This window comes from Mirounga leonina, unplaced genomic scaffold, assembly GCF_011800145.1.
Source record: "Mirounga leonina isolate KUSES-001 unplaced genomic scaffold, KU_Mleo_1.0 Mir_169, whole genome shotgun sequence".
Taxonomy (NCBI): domain Eukaryota; kingdom Metazoa; phylum Chordata; class Mammalia; order Carnivora; family Phocidae; genus Mirounga; species Mirounga leonina.
In genome coordinates this window covers 21,198,290-21,216,722 of record NW_023270431.1, presented here as the reverse complement: position 1 = coordinate 21,216,722, position 18,433 = coordinate 21,198,290, and the positions used below count along the sequence as shown (strand labels likewise).

Sequence of the window (18,433 nt, the reverse complement as noted above, 5' to 3'; positions counted from 1 at the left end):
TTAATGACTGAGCCACCCAGGCACCCCTTATTGAGACTTTTTTATGGCCCAGAATATGGTCTATCTTGGTGTATGTTCTGTGTGTACTTGAAAAGAATGTGTATTCTGCTATTCTTAAGAGGAATGTTGTATTTGTTTGCTAGGGTTTCCATAACAAAATGCCACAAATGTGGTGGTTTACACAACAAAAATTTATTTTCTCACAGTTCTGGAAGCCAGAAGTCTGAAATCAAGGTATCATCAGATTTGGGTTCTTTTGAGGCCTCTTTCCTTGACTGCAGAGGGCCACCTTCTCACTGTGTCCTCATATGGCCTTTCCTCTGGGTGCACACATCCTTGGTGTCTTCTCTTATAAAGGACACCAGTCACCATGGATTAGAATCTCACCCATATGACCTCATTTAATTTCATTTACATTTCTAAAGACTCTAACTCCAAATAGAATCACATTGGGAGTTAGGGCTTCAACACAGGAATTTTTGGGAAACAATTTACATAACAAGTATTATATAGGTGTCAGGTCCAGTTGTTTGGTTGTATTGTGCAATTCTTTTATATCCTTAGTGATTTTCTGTCTATTTGTTCTATCAATTAAAGACAGAAGAAATTGAAATCTCTGACTATAACTGTGGATTTATTTCTACTTACATTTCTATCAGTTTTTGCTACATTTATATTAAAGGTCTATATTTAGATGTAGACTTAAACTGCTTAGGATTCTAATAAACTGATAAACTGATACTTTTTCATTATAAAATTATCTTTTCTGTTTATGGTAATATTATTTACTCTGAAATCTAATTTGTTAATATTAAATATACACTCAAGCTTTCTTTTGGTAAATGTTACCATGTATCTCTTCTTTTCATCCTTTTAGTCTGAATCTATTAGTCTCTGTATATTTAAAGTGTGCTTCTCATTGGCATCATATAGTTGGTTCTTGCTTTGTTATCCTATCTAATAATCTCTTCATTTTATTTTGGGTGTTTAGAACCTTATATTTAACATGACCAATGATATAGTTAGGTTTAAATCTATCTCATCTTGCTATTTGTTTTCTATTTGTCCCCGCTATCCTTTGTTCCCTTTTTCCTCTTTTCCAGCCTTCTTTTGGATTTTTTTAGTTGAAGTATAGTTGACACACAATGTAACATTAGTTTCAGGTGTGCCAACATAGTGATTCAACTTTTCTATACATTATGCTATGTTCACTACAAATGTAGTTACCGTCTGTCACCATACAATATTATTGCAATACCATTGACTATATTCCCAATGATGCACCTTTTATCCTCATGTTGTATTCATACCATAACTGGAGGCCTCTATCTCCCACTCCCCTTCATCCATTTTGCCTATCCTCTCACCTCTCCTCTGGCAACCATGTTTGTTTTCTGTATTTATGGATTTGTTTCTGCTTTTTGTTTGTTCATTTGTGAGGGTTTTTTTCTTTTTTTTTTTAGATTCTACATAGAAGTGAAATCATACAGTACTTGTCTTTCTCAGTCTGACTTATTTCACTTAGCATAATACCCTCTAGGTCTGTCTATGTTGTTGCAAATGGCAAGATCTCATTCTTTTTTATGGCTGAGGAATATTCCATTATATATATGTACCATTTTTCTTTATCCATTCATTTGTCAATGGACACTGGGGTTGTCCCCATATCTTAGCTATTGTAAATAATGCTGCAATAAATATGGGGTTGCATGTATCTTTTCAAATTAGTGCTTTCATCTTCGTTGGGTAAATACCTAGTAGTGGAATTACTGGATCATACATATTTCTGTTTTCTGTTTTTAATTTTTTGAGGAAACTTCATACTGTTTTCCACAGTGGCTGCACAAATTTACATTCCCACCAGTAGGGCAAAAGGGTTTTCTCCATATTCTCTCCAACACTTATTATTTCTTGTTTGTTTTTTTTTTTTACTCTAGCTATTCTGACAGGTGTAAGATGATATCTCATTGTAGTTTAGATTTGCATTTCCCTGATGATAAGTGTTGTTGAGCATCTTTTCATGTGTCTGTTGGCCATTTGAATATCTTCCTTTAGAAAAATGTCTATTCAGGTCTTGCGTCCATTTTTTAATTGGAGTATTTGTGGGTTTTGGTGTCATGATGTATAAATTCTTTATATATTTTGGATATTAAACCCTTATCAGATATATCATTTGCAAGTATCTCCTCCCATTCAGTAGGTTGCCTTTTTATTTTGTTGATAATATCTTTTGCTGTGCAAAAGTTTTTTACTTTGATGTAATCCTGATTGTTTTTGTTTAAGTTGCCTGAGGAAACATGTCTAGAAAAATGTTGCTAAGGCTGATGTCAAAGAAATTACTGCCTATGTTTTCTTCTAGTTTTATGGTTTCAGATCTTACATTTAGATCTTTAATCCACTTTGAGTTTTTTTGTGTGTGTATGGTGTAAGCAAGTGGTCCAGTTTCATTCTTTTGCATGTAGCTGTCTAGTTTGCCCAACACTATTTATTGAAGAGACTGTCTTCCCTATTGTGTATTCTTGCTTCTACAACTTCACAAATAGTGCAAGAACCTTATATTAGTATAGCAACTTTTCTCTCCTCCTGGCCTATTGTTGTTATACATTTTACTTTTACATGTTAATACATCACACTAAACTGTAATTTTTTTATGTTTAAATAGTAAATTATCTTTTAGAAAGAAATAAAAATATTGTGCATATTTATGTATATATTTACCATTTCCAGTGCTCTTTGTCCTTTGTGTGGATTCATATTTCCATCTGGCATCATTTTCCTTCTGCCTGAATGTCCTTTAATCTTTCTTGTAGTGTGGGTCTGCTGGTTATGAATTCTGTCTGTCTTTGTATGTCTAAAAGGTATTTCACTTTTATTAAAAAAGGATATTTTCACTAGTTATAAAATTCTAGATGATACGGTTTTTTTTTCCCAGTATTTAAAGATGTTGCTCCAATGCCTTCTCACTCTCATTCTTTCCAATGAGAGTCTGCCATAATCCTTATCTCTATTGTTCTATATACGATGCGTTTTTTCTGCCTCCTTTAAAAGCTTTTCTCTTTATCATTGGTTTTGCAAAACAATTATATTCGTATAGTTTCTTCATGTTTGCTGTGCTTAGGTTTCTTTGAAATTTTTTGGATCTGTGAGTTTAGAGGTTTTATCCAATTTGGAAATTTTTGACCATTATTTCTTCAAATATTTTTTCTGCCTGTTTTCTACTCAGATACTAAAATTACATGTATATTGTACTGCCTGAAATTGTCCCACAACTCACTGATGCTCTGTTCATTATTTTTAATTCTTTTTTTCTCTCCACTTCTATTTTGGGTAGTTTTTATTCCTATGTCTTCAAGTTCACTAATCTTTTTCTGCAATATCATCTCTGTACTACTATCATCCTGTATGTTTTTCATCTTACATGTTTTAGCTTTCACCTCTAGAAATTTGATTTTGGTCTTTTTTGTACCTCTCTTGTCTTAATTTTTTTATTACATGGATTATAGTGATAATAATTGTTTTATTGTCCTTGTCTGATGACTAACATCCATGCAAGTTCTAAATTGATTTCAAAGAATTTATTTTCTCCTCATTATGGGTAATATTTTCCTGTAATTTCACCTTGTTGCTGGATATGTTTTTTTAATCTAAAATATTCTTGAATTTTGTCCTGGATGTAGTTAATTTACTTGAAACCACTTGACCCTTTTGAGTCTGGCTTTTAAAATTTATTAGGTGAGACCAGAACTGTGTTTAGTATAGGGCTAATTATTCCCCACTTCTAATGCAACACCCTCTTGAGTACTCTTTCCACTGCCCCATAAATTATGCAGTTTAAAACATGCTTAGGGAACCAAATTACTTTTGGATATTAGCATAAGTTAAACCTATTTAGAAGAGTAAACCAGCTATAACATCCATATCAGGTATCTCAGAGACAGGAATTCTAGATTTTCATAAGTTTGAACAACCCACATCACTGCTTTCATCTATCTGTTTATAATGTGAGACCAAATGTCTTCATACAGATAAATATATTTGAGTTTACCTCCACCTTCTGTACAAACTCAAACAAGGCTAAATGTCAGAGTCCTTTCTCTCTTAGGTCCTCATGTGCGATACATCCAAAAACCTGACAACAGACCCTGCTCCATCACTGATTCTGTCAAACGGTTCCCCAAAGAGGATGCCACCGAGGGGAATGCCACCAGCCCACCGCAGAACCCACCTACCAACCTCACTGTGGTCACTGTGGAAGGTTGTCCCTCATTTGTCATCCTGGACTGGGATAAGCCACTAAATGATACCGTCACTGGTAAGATCATGGCATGAGGACTGATACTCTGGTGGGAAGCATTGATATGTGAGTGTGGTACCTGGGTCAAACTATGTCCTATGAGATATATCTCAGGGATAGCAGAGCTGTATTGCCAAAAGTGTCATATGATGGGAAAAGTTCATCTGTGTCCCAGTGATGGGCTTCCTGTTAATTTAACAGATCACTTTAGGTTGCATCCCTTCCATCTCCTCTCAGAACTCTTTTTCACAGTATAAAGATAGATCTGATCTTTTCATTATCAAGAAAATTACAGATAACATAGGAGAAGTTGGCAGTACTGATGATATTTAAACAGTTTCATTTCACCAACCCAATTTCTAGATTGACCTAGAAGTTTCCAGTAGGCTGAAAAGTATTCAATTATTTTTGGAGAAATTTTTTTAGAATTTTAATCCTGGTCAATTTTCTGCTCATCTCAGGAAATTTTAATTCTGCTATCACTCACCTAATCCCTCTAAAAATGACTGTGAAAAATAAGAAATGAGTCATTCTTTGAACTTATTATATGGGAATTTATTTATTCATAGTGAACAGGTTATTCAAACGAGAGAGGAGGGAGAAATAACTAAGAGGCTGAATCAGCTAGAGGAATACAGCATATAGGGGGATTACACAAAGCCTCTGCTATCTTTGTCCTGCTATGCCTGGGACAGGTAGACAGGGTCTAGAGGGGCCCACTGAGAGGCTGTCAGGATGGAAAGAGGGAAGTACACAGGGGCAGTGGGGAGTGGGAGACTCAGCATCTGACAAAAAGATTTTCTGTGAATAAAGAGGAAAACAGCAGTTATTTTTCCTCAGACAAAACTGTTTGGTCTGGGCAATTTCTGCTATAAACAGCTTATTTTTGCTTAGCTGGCCTTTTTTAATTTACCCATATTTTGTGAATTTCATTTATCATGTAGACCTTGCTTTTGTTTTAAGAAAGAACCAGCCATTGCCCATATTCCTTGGGGATTTGCCTAGTCCTGCTTCTTTACTTGGGACTATGCCAGTAGGTGCTACCATCCCAATATCTAAAAAACAATCTCTAAGCATTGATTATCTACATGGATTAAAAAGTCCAAAACTCCCAATTCATGTGCTGTGCTCTGTTTTCATGACCAGACTCTAATTTTCCAATCTTTCTAATAAATAGATTATGTTTTATTAAGTAAATTTTCTCTTAATAGAGCAATAATACTCTCTGAGGGGGGAAAATACCAAATATTCAGTGTTAGTTCTTTATAGATTCCTTATATCTTTACTGTTAATGAATTTATAAATCTCATATTTTAATTTTTTTCCATATTTTAAAGAAATATGGACACACACTAAGTGGCTGTCTTTACCTTCTAAAATATACTCAGAATGTGTCTATAGATGTTCATTCCAAACATTAATATTCTATTTTTATGGTGTTGGTGGACTTATGAAAAAGTTATGATGGCTTTAAAGCATTACAAATGAAAGATGTATTTACAAAGCCCAAAAATATACATTCAAAAGCTAGAATTCTGAGAGAAATTCTAAATTTTTTATATTATGTTATGCTAATCACCATACATTACATCATTAGTTTTTGATGTAGTGTTCCATGATTCATTGTTTGCCTATAACACCCAGTGCTCCGTGCAATACCTGCCCTCTTTAATACCCATCACCAGGCTAACCCATCCCCCTACCACCCTCCCCTCCAGAACCCTCAGTTTGTTTCTCTAAATTATTATTATTTTTTTTTTACGAAGAGCCTGGGGTAATATTAAAAAGAATATTACACAGTCGATGAGAAGTATCCTAAGCCAAAGATGTTTTTTGAAAGTGGTTGCTTTCATGCATAGTCAACTGGAGTGAGATATAATTTTTTCTTTGGGTGACTAAGCAGCACTTGAACCTTTCCAGTTGGAATCTTTCAAATTTTTGTGACCCTAGTTTCAAAACACAACTCAGGGATAATAAAAGCAACAGCAATAATAGGTACCACCTGTTGAAAAAAACATGCAAAATACTATTAAGCACCTTCCATATATTCCTAGTTTAATCCCCACAAGCAACACTATGAAGATATATTATTGGCATTTTACAGATGGGAAAACTGAGACTGAGATCGAGGCAAGTGACTTGGTCTGTCTTTTTTCATTGAGCCATACAGTTTCCTTTTTTTTTTTTTTTTAAGAGGGGACTAACTAGCCCTCCCATGCCCTTTAATAGAAAAGACATGAGTGTTTTGGGTCCCTCATATCAGAAGCACATCTAATCCTGTACCCAACAAGCAGTTTCCATTTTTAAAAAATCAATTTTACTTATATTTTGATTATGCCCATCTTTTTCTAGTAAATATTGCTTCACAGCTGAGGAAAAGATATAAAATGGATATATTTGAATTCAGGGTCCTCCCCTTCCTTACCTTTCCACCCTCTGTGAGAACAGAAAGCCAACTGAGAGATAGGTTGGGACTAGAAGAGCCTGAGAAAGGAATACTAAATAAAAGCCATTAGTCCTTTGGTAGCTGTGCTAATGTATCCAGGTACAATGGCCATTGTGTTCTGGTTTAATTTTGAATTTTTGGAAGGATAGTCATACAAAATTATTAAGAAAGAGCTATCCTCTTTTTTGATTTTTAAAATATACTATTAAAAATCCTTCCCAAATTAAAATTGGTGATTATGTCTTCCTGAGTCTTTCATAGTTTCAGTTTTATTTCCAGTCGCCATCTCCCATCTTTGGTCTCAGTGCTAATAGCAGAAATCTCCAGTAACTTGCCACCTCCTTTGCAGCCTTCCCACTTTCCCTGGTGGCTACCACTTGTGTATTTTGAATGGGGTTTGTTGTTGTTTGTCGTTTTTTGAGTTTTTAATCCTCTGCATGATCTTGTGACATACATTAAACTGAACCCCAATTGACAGCAGGGAAAATCAACAGACAAATTTATAAATTATGTTCTTAATCTGAAAGACTTTCTCTTGATTAGTACTGCAAGTTCATAGAAACATGCCTTTAAGTGAAATTTATGGAGATCTCTATGCAAACTTTAAGGTCATAATTTTTAAAAAAAAAGGATAATTATCAAGAAGGCATATGTAAGCAATAGGTATAAAATTTTCATAACTTACATAAGCAGTAGATACAAAAATCCCATAATTCTATAGTTCAAAATAATGAACTGTCATTCTCTATTTGGTTAACTGTTATTTGCAGCATGATTTTAAACCCAAAGTTTTTTTTGTAGCAGCACCATGAATGCAGTGGCCTTTTCCCCAGCTGTATAATAAAGCTCCACGGAGAAATAAACATGGCTTCTACTCAAGTACCACTTCTCATACAGTGCTTTCCCCATACTGAGCATTCCAACAAGAGCAGACTGTCTGACTTGCCTAGCAGAATCTTTGGTTACCAGTCCAAAGCTACCACAGGAGCACCATCAGTCTTCACAGTTACCAGGCCTTCCGTATTCCAGTAAAGGGAAAGCAGAAATGGTCAATGAGCAACTCCCAAAATGCTTTGGGACATTCATCATCCACTAACCATCCCCATATGGGAATTGCTGATGTGTAAGATCAGTACACCTCAAGAACCGCAATCTAAATTGCTCACGTTTATGAGAGTGACTTTATGACGCTGTTAACCTTAAGAACAATTAAATCAGCCGAGAGGTAAAGACAAGTATTTGTTGGCTTTTTCGCTTTTCAGAATATGAAGTTATATCCAGAGAAAATGGGTCATTCAGTGGGAAGAACAAATCCATACAAATTACAAATCAAACCTTCTCCACAGTAGAAAATCTAAAACCAGATACAAGGTAAGCCACCTGTGCGATTACAGGTGAATTCTCAGAGTGCAAAAGTCTTAACAAGGGCATGAAATGACATCATCTGTCTTTGTCTTAAGGGACCGTGTAGTCTGCATTTCATTCTTTGGCTTACTGGGCATAGCAATGGATACCTCTAGGACATATTTTGCAAATATGCAAGTCATTGGTGGGGACACAAGAGTTGACAAGGTGGTCTTGTAAGTTAGCACTCTAGGGGAGAACAATGAACAACAGAAGGTCGTTAATACCAAATGTTGATGTTAAGTACCAAAATTTAGAGAAGGAAAGGTCTGTGGACCAGACACAACTGGAGTGTATATGATGTAAACTCAATTTGAAAACAGAAGAATTTGGCTGGCATGCTGGCAAGAGGAGGGCAGGGAAATACAAGCTATGTAGCAGATATAGATGACAGTTTGTGATAGTTAAGGCTTCAAATAACTACAGACCATTCCCAGGCATAGCCGTCCTTTGCCTCGGGGGTCTTTTTATCACAAACAAATGAGAATCAATTTTTGAAAATAGAAATATATACTAATAGCAATGCTCTACAATAAAAAAACTTTTCTTGGCATCTCTTATTACACATTGGTACCAGGTTGTTTATGTTACTGTGTGGTTTTGTCATTTCTTTTTAAATATAAAATACCCAATGTTTTATCAGCTCATTGTACTGCAAGAAAAATAAGGGCCTTACACACTTCTAGAAATGTAATAGAGAAGGTTTTTTTGTTTTGTTTTATGTGGCTAAATCATCAAACTTATCGCTCAAGGAGATTCTCGAATGGATACAGCCAAGCATTTCCTTAGTAAAGCCAGTGTACTAAATTCATTTGGGGACTAAATATTACTCTCTGTGGAAAATCAATTTCTTTTCTCAAACTCCAGAACACTGTTTGATAAGCTGTTTATGCTTTCAGTTAAAATGAAAACATCTTCACATCTTAAGTTATAATACACCAAGCAACAGAGATCAATTTTCAGAGAGACACAATCAGGAGTTTTTCCAGATTGAATATTTCATAACTTGATGAAGTTTCTTGGTATTTAAAAAGATCAGCAGAGGCAAAGACTGGAACTCCAGCACTAGAAATTTTTTTTCATAAGTTTTACTCACATCTTTCATTGTCATCAGTTGATTGAATTGAATCAGATATTGAATATGACACTCAAAAGAGCCTATTTTAGTTCTGATAGCAAAGAACCTCTTTTAATGTTTTCGGGAAAAAAGGAAGCATCTAGTTCATTCTAGAAGGTTTGCTATGTATAAACTGTAATCCTATACCGCAAATATACTTTCCATAAGCATTTTTTTCTTTAAAGTTCTCTATTTTGAGCTGTAATATGGAAAATTTTACAACCGCTAATTTTTTTAAAGGATTTAAGTTAGCCAAAACAAGCATGTATTTCAGTAAAAGCCCATTTGATGATCTTCGTTCTGTTTCCTTAGTGATATTAACAGGGAGAGAGAGACTATTTTTAACATAATTATTTTAAGGAAAGAATAAAAAAGAAAAGTTATTTAATTTGGACATTTTAGTAGGTGGATTTGGGCTTACAGAATGTGGATGGTTTACAGTTTCTTGCTTTTTATTCCATTTAATACATTGAAAGGCATATTTAAAAGCATCTAATTTCTAAATGTTCATTGTGTTCCTTTTCTGAATTAGGCGATCCTCAAATCTTCTCAGAGTTCACCTCTTAGTCATGATCAGAAGTAGAAAATAATTATTTCAGTGACGTTTTTAAGCCTGATTTGCTTATAAAAGATTTGTGTTTCCATTCAGCTAACATTTGTTAAGTGCCAACAATGTGGTTGGTGTTGTGACTGCAAACATGAATAAATGTGGTGCCTGCCCTTGAGGATCTTGAGGTAGTGGGATAGGCAGTTAGTAACCAATTATTCTACACAAAGTGGTGAGAGCTCTGGTAAAAATATATACAAGTTGCAAGGGGAGCCCAGATTTGGTGGCACTTTACAAAGTCTGGGGAAGTTGGGAAGACTTCCTGGAGGAGGTGACAACTGGGCTGAGGCTTGAAGAATGCATAGGAAGGAGCTAGCTGGGTAACTGTAGTAGGGGAAAGAAATACCGGAGAGAATAGTCTATGTCCACACAGTCCCAAATAGCATGGTTGTGTGCAGTTAAGAGTCAGCTACTTTCACCAGTGAAAGGGGTGAAAAGTGGACAGAGACAGTGAAAGCAAGAGGTGGAGGCGAGGCTGTGGAGGGCCTTGTGTGCTAGATCAGGGAACTTGGTCAATAGATGAGGAGAGCCAGAAAGATGGTAACTGGGAATGACTTGCTCCAAGTTTCATTTTAGTATTGTTATGACTTTGATTTAGTTGCAACAATCACTTTTGATACTAGAGTCACTTATAATGAGTAACGGTTGGTAGAATAAATCGAACAAAAACTTTTTGTTAATGTCTTGCAAGAGTGCCATTTTGGCATCTTGCCTAATTGGCCAAATAGGTGCATAAGAGAAAAATACCTCTGGGCTAAGCTGCATTTCATTCTGAATCACAGGACTAATTAGTCATGGAGTTCATGTCTAGCTTCCGGTCGTAGTTGTCGTAGGACTTATGCTAATCGTTTCTGGAGTTTACCTCAATTGTAAGACTTACACTAATTGTTTCTGGAGTTTATAGCCTTGTTTGTCCCTTTTATCCTGCCCTAAGGTATGTGCCTTGCTTGTCACTCCTGTCCTGATGAAGGCCTGATGGACCTTCTAAGGAGGGACCCCTACAACTACCCAAATCTCAAGATGAGCAAAGCCCAAAGGAGGCTCTTTCTGGATTTGTCTTTGGGAAAAAGTAATATTAAATTTAGGAATCCCTGAAATCAGAATCCCATGCAAAGTTTTGCAAGTTGGCATAAATTTGGGGCCATTCAGTGTTTCTATTTGGCTTATTTTATGTTATTTTTAGAGTTTGGTATAATTGAATGAAATCCATTCAGATATAAAGACTGTTACAAAAGAAAAAAAGGACTGTTAATATTCATATCTATGATTTGACCAGGACTATGCTGATAGTCTCTGATGGGTGATGATTTAAAAGTTGTATATCAGCAGTTTGAAAGCATTTCCTCATTGGTGACAGATACGATACACAGGGATATAAAGGTGCTCTAATGAAAATTGTTTAGTCTACAGTTTGTGGGACTTTCTGGTGGTCAAGTAGTTCAGTAGAGCCCAGTCCCCAGTAAGTGGGAATGCATTCTCTGATCTCTTAAAGGTATGCTAGAGATTAATTTGTTCACTTAATAGGCAAAAAAAAAAAAAAAAAAAATGTTTTCAGCTGAAATATTAGGTGTTGAAACCCCTATTAATAAAAATAATGAATTAAGGAAGAATAAAGTGAAGTTGAATTATTTCATTTAATTTGAGATTACTGAAGCCTAGAAGCACCTGGGGAAACAAAAATAACACCCATGAAACAACTGGAAAGCATGGTAAGACAGCATAAAAGATCACGTAGGACCTACACTGAAGTCTTGCAATTTAAAAGAGGAGAGGAAGTCTCACAGAATACTTGAGACTAGACGTTGATGGTAAAGGATATAATTGAACAGGACAGATTGGCAAGAAAAGAACGAGCAACAACAAACAGTATTGTTCTTTCAAATTAAGGCCACGTGTATGACTTGGGTGAATTACAAGTAGTCCTCTGAGTTACTACTGACAGGGTTACAGTCAGAATAATAAAATTATAAGTGCCAAATATAGGTTTGTTGGCTTTCTTTTTTTTTTTAATGCAAGCTTTTTCCATACTATCTTATGTTGTTAAGGCGAGATTTCTTTCCATTATATCTTTTCTGCCCCAACCATTAATTTCTAATAAAAGGCACACTATAAAATAAAGAGGAAGTATGTACAGGATGCAGCCACAGAGTGGTTCTTATTACCTATAAAGAATGACTTTAGTCACATTTCAGTGGTTGGGGAAAATTGTATTCCCAATAGGCAAACTTTGAATTATAGTTGTTAAAATCCACCACCACCACCACCACCACCACCCACCCCTCCATGAGGTTCTGGAATTCCCTATCTGAAAACCTAGGAGATAATAACTTTGGAAAGAATTACTGTAGCTGTGTTCCAATTTCAGGAGACACATGTGTATAATTTATTTTAGTAGCATTTTCCATCATTCCTCTCGGACTGAAAAACATGAGATCTAAAAAAAGGTGATAATTACTGACCATTTGTTACACACCGGAATGGGAGGAGTAGAGTTTGGCGACACGGTTTAACCCAGAAGAATCAATGCAGAAAAAATAGATCTCTAGAGCTTTGTAGGTGAAAAATTCCAAATAGCCTAGAACCAAAAGTACAGTGGACTGTGTTACCTTCTTCCTGCCTGTTGTTATGACGTTGCCAGGTTTTTATCTCCTCTGCAGAAGCTCAAAAAAATGCCCGCAGGGAAGGACCAGCCAGCAGCTGTCTTGCTGCAGGAGAGTTTGGCCACACACCAGTGTGAGATGTTTCGGTCTATAGAGAGTGGAGCCCCATGGCTGCTCTGGGGCACCTGGCTGCAGTACCAAAGGTGACACAGTAGGGACTACCCCAGCCTTGCCAACAAATGCTTGCAGCTACGGTGGGCTTTGGTCATTCATATCTTTGCTCGGGGAAGAGGGGTCATGGTGTGGAGGCATAACTGTTTTAGTCAGATGAAGCAGGAAAGACGAGCTAACAGAGGCACACTGCTATGCCACAACTCCATCTCTTTCTTTCCATGACCCCTCTCTCACCCCCTACCCCTAAAATACGAAGAAAATATCCATATGTTGAATCAGTACCCAACTAGCCCACTCCCCAATATTTATTTTCCATTTATTTCCCCCATGAAACCTCAATGTGTGGGTCTTGTTGAACTGAAAGAAAAAGAAAAATACTAAGAAGAGCCTCTCTTATCTGCAGCCAACCACTTTGTGTGCAAAGACCACTATGATGATTTTTAGTTCTGTGAACAGAAGAACTGATAAAGTATATGTCAAACAATAAGTCTTGTACCGCTGCTTAAGGGGACAGGAAGTTTGGAGTAACTAATTGATCTCAAAGTCTCTGCCACTTCTAAAATGATACAGTCTTATGATATCCAAAGACATCATAGAATCAGTGGGAAATTGGAACTGAAAATAAACCCCAAATCTGGGTTAAGTCTTACAGCAAGTAGAATTGTCCTGATAAACCATTTTTCTTTGAATCTGTATCTGTGGTCTACAATTTGTTTTCAGACAGATTGTTTCTAGCACACATTTGGATAATCCATTGATAGGCTAGGTTCTTCCTGACGGACAGGCTGGACAATGTAGGTGGACACACACAATTGCTATATGGAAAACAAACAAACAAACAAAAAGCTCCATAATCCCTGCACATGAGCCCTTCTAACTTGCCTAAAAAACTGAAGAATCCATTGTGTGTGTCAGATATACATGTGGCCCAGCAATTTCCTATGGAAAATGTATTCTGTCTGGTAATTAAGATATAAATCAAGTTCACTTAACATATTCAAGTAGTTCTACTGTCCTCTGTAGCCTGGCAGGTTTCTGGAGAACAGTTCTTCCTCTAAAACTAAAACATACTGAAGTTTCCTCTGGCTGACAGCAAAGACAGTTTGGGACTGTTGTTTATGTTGTTTGATTTAATAAAATCTTGGCACTAAAAGTAAACTGGAATAGAGGCAGCAACTTCTCATAAACTATAATTCTGGCTGAACAAAGCAGACATGTGAAATAGCCATTATTCCCTTATTCATAGTGTTTTTGTGAAAGTCTGGTCTCTGCAGATTCTGTATTAACTTTTCAACATCTTTTCTCATGGGCTTTGTAGAAAGGAGTGAAATGAGCTACCAGAGCATTAGGCACTTTATTGAGTTTCCTTGTAGGTGGGGTAGCAGGGCAATTGCTTCGTCATTAAAGAAGAAAGAAATTTAGGGGATTGCTCAGTTTTGCAACTTTTCTTCTGGCGCAAGTATAGCTAAGAGCATGGAACTCCACTAGTCTATAAAAAGAGCAATTATTCTTTCACATGAATATATCCTTTTCATTACTTTTCACTTAGAATTCCCTAGTATGGGGTGGGGGGGAATGGTGGTGCCAGAAACACATAGCATCACTATAGACTTGGAGTGCAGCCCAGATCTGGAATTTCTTATCCCCGTAGAAATGGGAGATACAAGAACGTCCCTGAGGACCTGCTGGGCAGCTGGTTGATGATAACCGGACACCTGTTGTTGCCCTGCTCCTCAGCCCCCTGGCCCTGATCAGGACTTATTTTATCCTCTAGTAAGTGTCCCTGCAGTTCTGCCCTTTTACTCCTTATCTGTATTCCCAGGTCAATACAAGGTCTACATGTGACAGGTATCCAGAAATGCCTGGAGAACTGATTGATTGGAATTCTCTTTCCCTTTTGGAGTGCCATTACTCATTTTTCATATTCTACTCTTCCGTTTCTCTCCCCCTGACTGAAGCCCTACCTGAATAGGGCTCAAATATTTCAAGACTATATCAGGGTAAAATTAGCTAACCAAACCACTCAGACCAACAAGAGTTACAGGGTGGCCTTTCTATATAAAAGCAGGTTGCTTGAAGTTTGAGACTTTTGTTAGAGTGAAAACCAACTTTTTAAATCAATGGGAGTATATAAGTAAAAATTCATCAAATAATGAACACTATAATTTAGCTCTATTATTGGCAAAAATAGAGGGAAACGGTTATAGAGAGAAACAAAGGGAGGGAAGGCAGGAAATAACAGAAAAAAGTCTCTACCCTAACCAAACCTGAAGGTTAGTTCAGATTTGATCCTACAGGTTGGAGTGTCCCCAACTCTGACAGTTTTGACCATGAACTGCAGATCCTACTGTTTGTAACCCTGGTTTTTCACTTTTCTATGAATTGGTATTTAATTATTATGCTGATTTTCACAGTTGTTCTCAAACTCTACCCTTTATTATCCCACTCTTCTGGAATAATATTTTAGTACTTTCTAGGCTCTTTATTGAAATTTTAGAACTTTTTGATACTGTTTTTCTTAACCTATGAAGCTATTTTGATGGCAGGCAGAAAGATTCATCTGCTGAATTTTTGTTCCTCCCAATAACTCACTGGCTATATCCTTATTATAAACTTTACAACCCCAAAAGCAAGTATGTAGAGTTCTGCCTTGAGAGTTCTATGGCAATGTTTGTCAAGTTCCCCAATAATAAAATCACCTTTTAAAAATTTTTCTAGAGATAGAAGTTTAATACTAGAGAATATTTATAATCACTATGTACCAGGCACCTTTTATATGGGTTATCTCATTTCTTCCTCACAAAAAAACTCAAAAGGTATTTTTATACCCTTAAATAACATTATCCTCCTTTTTATATATGAAAAAATTGAGGCTCACAGAGTTTAAGGAACTTACCTTAAAGTCACATATTAGTGAGCTGTAAACCCAGGTCTTTGTGGCTCCATAGCCCATGACCTTAGCCACAGCACCTTGCTGCCTCCTGAGAGGGAGGCTCAGGAAGATTGGTTTTGTTTGGATCTATTCCCCCTGGGGCAGAACCTGACATGGCATTCTGCCAGTGCTGTTAGTCACTTGGCTTGTCCTTGGAGATCCAGAGGCTTGATTACAGTCATCATCTGGACTATACTCCATTTAGATACTGGTTTTGATGACATGGGTCTTATAAATGGCTTTTTAAAATTTAATTTTCCTTTTTTTTTTTTGAGAGAGAGTGAGCACGGGAGGGGGGGGCAGAGAGAAAGAGGGGGAGAGAGAGAGAATCTTAAGCAGACTCCATGCTTAGTGCAGAGCCTGACCTCACAACCCTGAAATCATGACCTGAGCCCAAATCAAGAGTCGGACACTTAATCAACTGAGCAGCCAGCTGCCCCGAATTCAATTTTCATTTTTATCTGAAGTATATGTATATGGCTTTACAAGTCAAATGCTACAAAGTTGTTCATTCCTCTTCCGAATTCTGTTTCCCAGAAGCAACCATTTTCAATTTTTTTTCAGCTTTATTATGGTATAATTGACCAAACTCTAAGATATTTAAAGTATATACAACATGATGGTTTGATAAACATACACATTGTGAAATGATCCCCCCCCCCCCCATCGGTTAATTAACAGAACCATCACCTTGTATACTTACCTATTTGGGGGTTGAGGGTGAGAACTTTTAAAGTCTACTCTTAGCACATTTCAATCATATAATGCAATGTTATCAACTATAGTTACCGTATTACACATTGGATCCTCAGATCTTATTCATCTTATAACTGAAAGTTTGTTCCCTTTGACCAAGATCTATTTCCCCCAGGCCCTGGAAACCACTTTTCTACTCTATTTCTACGAGTTTGACTTTTTTTGAGATTGAACATATAAGGGATACCATGCAAGCATTCCCATTACTCCACATCCTCACCAGCATCTGTTAACCTCTTGTCTTTTTGTTAATAGATATCCTAACAGGTGTGAGATAATACCTCGTTGTGCTTTTGATTTGCCTCTCCCAGACAACTAGTGATGTCTTTCATGTATCTGTTGGCCATTTGTATATCTTCTTTGGAAAAAATGTCTATTTAAAGTCTGTTGCCCATTTTTTAATTCAGGTACTTTTTTGCTATTGAGTTGCATATGTTCCCTATATATTTTTATATTAGCCCCTTAACACATACATGTTTTACAAATATTTTCTCCCATTCTATAGGTCGTCTTTTCTTTGTGTTGATGGTTTCCTTTGCTGTGCAGAAGCCTTTTAATTTTATGTAGTCCCACTTATTTTAGCTTCTGTTGCCTTTATTTTTGGTATCAAATCAAAAAAAATTATTGCCAAGTCTGAGGTCAGGGAGATTACCCCCTATGTGTTCTTCCATTAGTTTTGTGGTTGCAGATTTTATATTCAAGTATTTAATCCATTTTGAGTTAATTTTGTGTATGGTATAAGATAGTGGTCCAGTTTCTTTCTCTTGCACATGGCTGTCCAGTTTTCCCAACACCATTTATTTGAAGAGACTGTCCTTTCCCCCAATTGTATATTCTTGTCTCCTTTGTCATAAATTCACCATATACGGATGATTTTATTTCTGTGCTATTATGGTCCATTGATTTATGTATCTGTTTTTATGCCAATACCATACTATTTTTTTGGTTACTAAAGCTTTGTAATATAGCTGAAAATCCACGATCATGATGCCTTCAGCTCTGTTCTTTCTCAAGATTGCTTGGGCCATTGTGGGTCTTCTGTGGTTCCATACAAATTACAGGATTCATTGTTGTATTTTTGTGAAAAATGCCTTTGAAATTTTGATAGAAAATGCATTGAACCTATAGATTTCTTTGGAAAGCAGGGAAATTTTAACAATATTAATTCTTCTAATCCATTAACATGGAACATCTTTCCTTGTGTGTTTTCCTCAAGTCCTTTCATATTTCTTATAGTTTTCAGTGTGCAGATCTCTTACCTCCTTGGATAAATTTATTCCTAAGTATTTTATGCTTTTTGATGCTATTATAAATGGGGTTGTTTCCTTAATTTCTCTTTCTGAAAGTTCATTGTTGGTATATAAAAACACAACTGATTTTTGTATACGGATTTTGTACCCTGCAACTTGACCAAATTTGTTTATTCTAACAGTGTTTTGGTAGAGTCTTTAGGGTTTTCTATATATAATACCATGTCATCCACAAATAGAGATAGTTGTACTTCTTCCTTTCTGATTTGGATGCCAGAATTTGTTTTTTTGCCTAATTGTTCTGCCTAGGATTTCCAGTATTATGTCAAATAAAAGTGGCAAGGGTGGGCATCCTTGTCTTTTTCCTGATTGAGAGGGAAAGGTTTTAGCATTTCACTGTTGAATATGATGTTAGCTGTGGGCTTGTCATTTATGGCCTTTATTATGTAGATATGTTGCCTCCATACCACTTTGTTGAGAGTTTTTGTCATGAAAGTATGTTGAATTTCATCTAATGCTTTTCTGCATCTATTGAGAGCACATAGATTATACCTCATCTTGTTGAGGTGGTATATCACATTGATTGATTTGTGGATGTTGAACCATCTTCGTATCCCTGGACTGAATCCCACTTGATCATGTTCTGTTTGGATTATCTATTTCTTTATCATTCAGTCTTGGTAGGTTGTATGTTTCTAGGAATGTATCCATTTTTTTCTACATTATGCAATTTGTTGGAGTATAGTTGGTTATAGTAGTCTCCTATTTTGGGGGGGATCAGTTGTAATGTCTCCTCTTTCATTTTTGATTTTATTTGAGTCTTTTTTCTTAACTACTGTACAGTTTTGTCAAT

The 18,433-nt window shown here is 36.2% G+C and overlaps 1 protein-coding gene across 24 annotated transcripts in view; it reads left to right on the top strand.

The window, feature by feature from the left end:
• Window positions 1-18,433, top strand: part of ABI3BP (ABI family member 3 binding protein) — a 240,050-nt gene that overhangs the window by 209,206 nt on the left and 12,411 nt on the right. For all 24 annotated transcript variants that reach the window (XM_035015258.1, XM_035015259.1, XM_035015250.1 and 21 more), the window contains 2 exons: window positions 4,103-4,312; window positions 8,003-8,111. In XM_035015258.1, the coding sequence (XP_034871149.1) occupies window positions 4,103-4,312; window positions 8,003-8,111 (319 nt within the window). The remainder of the gene's footprint in view (window positions 1-4,102; window positions 4,313-8,002; window positions 8,112-18,433) is intronic.